Here is a 7,301-nt window from a genome sequence, read left to right on the forward strand (position 1 = left end):
ATTATTTAATTGCACAGATTCCAAACTACTTCACTGGAAGTGTGAATAAAATTTCACTTGTATTAAGTATTTTCATAATAATTACATTGGTTCAATTACATTTACTACTACTATTGATTGTTTCTTATTGGGACAGAAGCTTATTCTGGCTTGCTGACCACTCTCCTGGGATGTGATTGCTGTGCCATGATACTGGCCGTTCAGGGGGTGAATGAGTAAACAACCGTACACTGTGAAAAAACATAAAATTTACACATTTGTTATGAGTTTCATGGATATTGTGTTCCTCACCCAGGAGAAATAGAACCTGGACACACTGGAGTCACGGTTAATGAGAACAAAGGGGGAGGAGGTTGGGAAACATCCATTGATCAAGGCAGAGACCTTCAACAGCAACCAGCTGGGATTATCAAAAACAACAATAGAGGCTTGACAGATGGAGGAGAGGGAGTAGAAAGACACAAAGGTGCTCACCAGGACGAGGATGCTCTGGGTGGCTCTGGACTCAGCAGAGGATCTCGGGGAGATATTAGTCCTGTGAATGTGCAGGACCCTCTGCTTGTGCCTGTACAGGATGAAGACCACGTAGCCACTGGCCCAGAGCATGATCCCTAAACATAACACATCAGGGAAGGATAACAATACTGCATATAGCAATTGTGTGATTTTGTTATGATTTATCCCAAAACAGTATTCCAAATCCTTCCTCATTAGGCTCGTGTTGCTCCATTTGCCAGTCACATGGAGAGGGAAAATGATATTTACCAGCATGTAGATGGCCCAGCACAGGAATATAGAGAAGTCAATGCACTTGAGAGCTTTTCTTTTAAGTTTTGTCCACCTAGAGTCCCGGGGCTGATCGTAATGGCCTGGAAGACACTCAAGAGGCAGGTGCTGCCTATGGACACACCCCTGCTTACTCTGTGAAGATAGAAAAGAAGTTTGCATCCAAAATCACTTGGAAAATTTTTCCATCCGAAACCTACCATCATCTGGGGGACTCCTTTACAGAGGAGGGATAAGGAGTTGGCTGCAATCAAGTGTTTAACAATCAAATCTATGGGCTTCAACCTGCACCCAGTGAAGGAGAGGAAGAGATAATAGTAAAGAAGAGAGAAATTCCCCAAGATTCCAACCATTGTCTGGGATAAGAAGATCACTCCTATGACCATATCCCTGGAGGCCATTCTGCCAGTTTCCAGTCACTGAAATTTATCTTCAGAACCAGAGGATCCTGCATGGGAATATGAGGCGTGGGCTTCATGCATCATGTCAACTAAAATCTAATATTCTCCACTTATCGTTAGTTTTTCCTTAGAAATGGTGTTAGGAAAACCGTATATCCATGTGTCAAAGGGTGAAATTGGACCCCTATCTTATACCATACACAAAAAAAATCAACTCAAAATGGATGGAAGACTTAAACATAAGACATGAAACTGTAAAGTCACTTCAGGAAAACACAGAGGAAAATATTCCTGACATTGGTCTTGGCAATTATTTCCTAGATCTGACAGGCAACAACAGAGGCAGCAGAACCAAAAAAACAAAATACAAATGAGATTATATACTAAAACGCGTCTGCAGAACAAAGAAGATAATCACTACAGTAAAAAGGCAATCTATGGAATGGGACAAAATCTTTGCAAAGCATTCATCTGACAAGGGGTTAATTTATAAAACATAAGAATCTCCAAAACTCAATAGAAGAAACCACCAAATAACCCAATTAACAAATGGGCAAATTTATGAATAAACATTTCTCCAAAAAACATTCAAATGGTCAACAAGTATAAGAAAAGGTGCTTGGCTCTACTAATCATCAGGGAAATTCAGATCAAATCCACAATGAGATGTTACCTCATATCTGTTAGAATGACTAGTATCCCCCAAGTCCAAAAGATAGCAAGTGTTGGTGAGGCTGTGGAAAAATTAAAGTCCTTATACACTATTGGCAGAAATGTAGAATATTGCAACTACTGTGGAAAAAGTATAGAGATTCCTCAAAAAAATATATAATGGAACTATCTCATCATCCAGAAATCCAAATTCTTGGTATATATCCAAAAGATTTGAAACCAAGGTCTCAAAGAGGTATCTACATGTTCACATTCATTACAGTATCATTCACAATTGCCAACTTATGGAAAAAATTGAAATGCCCATTGACTATGAATGGATGAGGAAAATGAGGTATATACATTCAATGGAGTATTCTATAAGCTTCAAAAAGAAGGAGCTCCTACATAGATGAATATAGAAGACATTATGCTAAGTGAAATAGGTGAGTAACAGAAGGAAAAGTATGGTATGGTTTCACTTATATGTAGAATTTAAAATAGTCAAACCCATAGAAGCAGACAGTAGAATAGTGGTTGCCAGTAGCTAGACGGAGGCGGAATGGGGAATTCTTGTTTAATGAGTGTGAAGTTTCAGTTATACAAGATGACTGAGTTGTAGAGATCTGTTGTACAATACAGTGACTATGGTTAGTAGTATGGTATTGTGCAATTATGAAAAGAGTATATATTTTATGTTAAGTACTCTGACCAAACACATACACACAGGAACACAAGGAATGTTTCAGAAGTGATGGATATTTTAGTACCTTGATTGTGGTGATGATATCACAGAGTTATACAGATTTCCAAACTCATCAAAATACATACATTAAATATGTGCAATTTTTGGCACATCAATTATATATCAATAAAGTTGAACAAGAGGAATATTAATTCTTTTTTTATATTTTTATTTATTTCTAGGGGAGAGAGAGACAGTATGAGCAGGGGAGGGCCAGAGAGAGAGGGAGTCACAGACTGAAACAGGCTCCAGGCTCTGAGCTGGAAGTCAGCACAGAGCCCGACGTGGGGCTCGAACCCACGAACCGCGAGATCATGACCTAAGCGAAAGTCGGACGCTTAACCGACTAAGCCACCCAGGCACCCCGAAGAATATTAATTCTTAAAGAGACTTTCTTTTTTTCCTCTTTTTTTCCCCCTTAAAAAGTTTATTGTCAAGTTGGTTTCCATATAACACCCAGGGCTCATCCCCACAAGTGCCCTCCTCCATGACCATCACCCCCCTTCCCCTTCCCCACACCCCCATCAGCCCTCAGTTTGTTCTCAGCATTCAAGAGTCTCTCATGGTTTGTGTCCCTCCCTCTCCCCAACTATTTTTTCCCCTTCTCCTCACCCATGGTCCTCTGTTAAGTTCCTCCTAATCGTCCTATACATGCAAACACATGGTAACTGTCCTTCTCTGCCTGACTTATTTCACTCAACATAACACCCTCAAGTTCCATCCATGTTGCTACACATGGCCAGATTTCATTCTTTCTAAAGAGATTTTCAAGAGTTGAATGTATGCCTTTTTTTAAAATTGTTTATTCATTTTTGAAAGAAACTGAGCAGGGGAGGGGCAAAGAAAGAGGGACAAAGTATCCAAAGCAGACTCTGTGCTGAAAGCAGCAAACCCAGTGCAAGGCTTGAACTCAAGAACCATGAGATCACGACCAGAGCTGAAGTCAGATGCTCAATTGACTGAGCCACCCAGGCGCACCAAGAGTTTAAAGCAAATAACAATGTATGAGTCATTGCTGTGTCACCCATGTTGGAACTTACTTTTTAAACAAAACTATGAGTTATCACTACTACTACTTTCATTTTAAAGACAAGGAGAATACAGACAGGATAGGTGATTTGCCTACATTCATACCCTACCTGAGGCAAAGTGTGGACTTGAATCTGACTGAGTTGTTTGCAGAAACAGTGCATTTAACTGCTATACTATGCTAAATAAGCTAGATAGCTGTGTTCTTTGTTGGTTTTAGCTTTGCCTTTGTATTTTAGCTTGATAGTATGTTACTTTATAATTTTTGTTGTAATAACCTACATGATGTGTAATGATTTATTCTGTAAGCCAATATCAAAATGAATAAAGCTTTAGAGATTTAAGAAAATCTAGATGCACAGATTTGCGTTTCCTGTTACAGGAACCTGTCCCTTGACAAATTGAATGGAATGAATGCAAGCAAGAATGGCTCACTAGTAGAATGGAAACAAAGAAAAAAACATGGAGCATTTGCCTTTATGTCAAGAACAAAAGTATCAGGAAACCTATCATCATCTCATGCCTTGCCCTGAAGTACAGGATGTGGAATTCTAATATGTGATAAAATAGTGTAAGGTAAATACAAAAGTATTAGTAATTTTAGATCATCTGCTTATTTATTAATAACAGGTTAGGAACTATTAGCCATGTGGTAAGTTCTCTTAAATATATTAAAATATGACATATGAAACCGAAAACTCTAATACAAGAATATTGTGTGGTTTATCAATTGATTTTATAGAATTTGCAACTGATATCAGAGAAAATACCACAGGATACTTATGAGCCTAACAGCTACTCTCTGAAACACATTATTACAGAATTCTCTTTTCCTTATATGCTATTTTCAAAAGCTTCAAAAGAAAATAGTCTCACCATCATCCACAGACCACGATGTTTTCAGTAGAGATACTACTGTATTCATTAAGCACATCATACTCAGAGTTAGAGAAAACCTTTCTATTCTGGCAGCTGTCATTGGGGTATCTTGTTCCTTCACAAGATTACTTGATTCGTACAGATTTATTTATCCTAGTCCTTATTATAAGCATGGAGGGATTACAGGCACACCTCTAGTAATCCTACAAAAGTTTGTCTATGATTCCTGTAAGGTAGGCTGAAAGCAATTGCTTTCAGAACTATGGGCCCTCATTACCTGAAAAATCAGGATTCATTTTCACGGATTAAAAATCTACAATCATTGTCATTGAAGATTACACTAAATCACACCAAGAGACAGCAGGCATTGGGATAAAGTCTAGGACCACATCTCTCTTTACAAGCTCGGCTCATGTCTATGTGGCTTTGGCACTGGATCAATTTCAAACCCAGAATGATTCTTTTTTTTAAATATACAATCGCTTATCCACATTTACTCCTGATAGGCATCTATACCTTATAGACTTACTTTTCAGGCAGAAATGGAAAATATTCTCCCAGAAACATCCCTCTTCTGGAGGGTGAGCTCAGTGCAAGGTCATGAGGGCTAGTGCATGTGGGAGGGAGGCAGCCAGAGGATGCTGTGATATGGGGCAGTGATAATGACCTCCCCTCCCTTCAGAATTGCATTTATCATTTCACCTTTACTGGCAATGACAGCGCAGGCTGAGGAGCTGAGAACATTTATGAAGAACTTGTTTTGTGAAGTTGATAATTACCACAACCAATTATCAATTTCCAGTTAATATCTACAAAGGGCCCATTGAATGACTGGTAGACGCTGTTTTCCACTCCTGAAGGCAGACAGGTCTCACGTGGACGGCAGCAGAAAACGCAGAGTTGTGACAGGTGAGGGACTGGGAACGAGTAGGTGTGTTTCCCTGGATCTGCTTTGCTGACAAGTTCTTCCACCCAAGCGTGATTTCTTCCTAATCTTCAGACCACTAAAGTGAACTATCATTATATTTGAAGCAAAAAGTTGGTACCAGGAAAAAGAGTTGAGGGTTTTCAAAAGTTGAAACTCAAAGACAGACACTCAATGCCAATTAATCTGGAAGTCTAAATTCAGCACCAGATGGTCCCTTTTCCATGAAATAAATGCTATGTTTGCAATTCAAGAGCACTGGATGGTTACCACAGTCTTCCACACTTATTTTTTGATGTATTTTTTTTAAATTTATTTCTAGGAGAGAGAGAGAGAGAGAGAGAGAGAGACAGCGTGAGCAGGGGAGGGTCAGAGAGAGAGGGAGACGCAGACTCTGAAATAGGCTCCAGGCTCCAAGCTGGCAGTCAGCACAGAGCCCGACGCAGGGCTCGAACCCACGAACCGCGAGATCATGACCTAAGCGAAAGTCGGACGCTTAACCACTAAGCCACCCAGGCGCCCCGATGTATTTTCAGTAATGAGAACTGGTTGCTTTTGTAACATATGAAGAAATATAAAATAAGAGTTCAAATTAACCCTTTGGTTTCTCCTACAAACAAGTCTACATCTTATTCAGGTTCACTATTCAATGTCTCTCAATTTCCAAGCCCGAGAGGAGGGCCATACGGTGGGCAGTCTCTCCTGCACATGCATGTGAGCACATGCACAAGTGCACATGCATAAAAACACATTGTACACACCTCCATGTAAATCAAATATACAGTCTCATATACTCACATACTTACAGACATACATATTCTCTCACCAACTCATGCTCATCCATATGTACAAACTCTCAGCCAGAATCATTCACAGTTACTATGACTCACACTCACAGACTCACACACAGTGCCACCAGCACTTGAGAATTACACTCACACAGCATGTGTGTGTATCTAGCCATCATATCCATGTATGGAAGAAGAGAGAGTAGGAATCTGTACCTCTTTATGAATCCATCTTTTCTATTTCCCACTTTGCAACCACCCACAGAGATGTTATGAAGTGCATTGTATAAAAAGTCACATGAGTATTGCTACTCTAGATTAAGGCACAAAGTAGGAAAGTTGGAGTGTTGGGGGTCTGATATTACATGTGTCCTGGATGCCCACCTTTCTGGCACGAGCAGAGTCTAGGCAGTCACTAAGCTATCATGCTGTCTGTGGAATTACTTTCTTGGGTCAAGTGGAAATTTCAATATGTAAAATTAAGGAGAGTAATCTGGCCTTCAAAGTTAAACCCTGAATTTTTACAGAATTTATAAGGATGAGTGTGTCCAGCATCCTGAGTGGCATTGGTAAGGTCCATAAAGCAGGATGGCCTCAGTCTACTCCTCACATCAGTGGATGGATCATGCTTTAAACTTGCATGAAAGGAGCACATGGGGGGCTCAGTCAGTTAAACATCCAATGCTTGATCTCTGCTCGGGTCACGATCTCACTGTTTGTGGGATCAAGCACCACGCCAGGCTCTGTGCTGAAATGTGAAGCCTGCTTGAGATTCTCTCTCTCTCTCTCTCTCTCTCTCTCCTTCTCCTTGCCCCTCTGCTGCTTGCACTCTCTCTCTCAAAAATAAATAAATAAACAAGCAAAGTTGCATGAGAAATATGGAATGGATTGAATCCCAGCCCCTATGGGTGAGATTAGTCAGAGTGACCAACGGGATGGGAAAGTTGACCAGAAGCCAAGAGAGTATAGAAATGAGGGATGGACATTGTTGGAAAGCTCCATGGGTGTCTCATATTTGTGATATCTTCTTAGAGGAGGCAATGACAGCTTTAGTTCTAGATCATATATAGCAAATAAACTTGGAAAATGAAGATAGT

General features: G+C 40.0%; 1 protein-coding gene across 1 annotated transcript; it reads right to left on the reverse strand.

Annotated features, from left to right (window-relative positions):
- Positions 1-249: 249 nt before the first annotated feature.
- LOC120226107 (vomeronasal type-1 receptor 4-like) lies at positions 250-1,187 on the reverse strand. The gene is given in 2 exon segments (XM_039224314.1): positions 250-851; positions 854-1,187. Coding segments are annotated over 2 exon segments (936 nt in total).
- Between the last annotated feature and the right edge of the window lie 6,114 nt (positions 1,188-7,301).

The sequence above is a fragment of the Hyaena hyaena genome, unplaced genomic scaffold, assembly GCF_003009895.1.
Source record: "Hyaena hyaena isolate Hyena2069 unplaced genomic scaffold, ASM300989v1 scaffold_1584, whole genome shotgun sequence".
Lineage (NCBI taxonomy): Eukaryota > Metazoa > Chordata > Mammalia > Carnivora > Hyaenidae > Hyaena > Hyaena hyaena.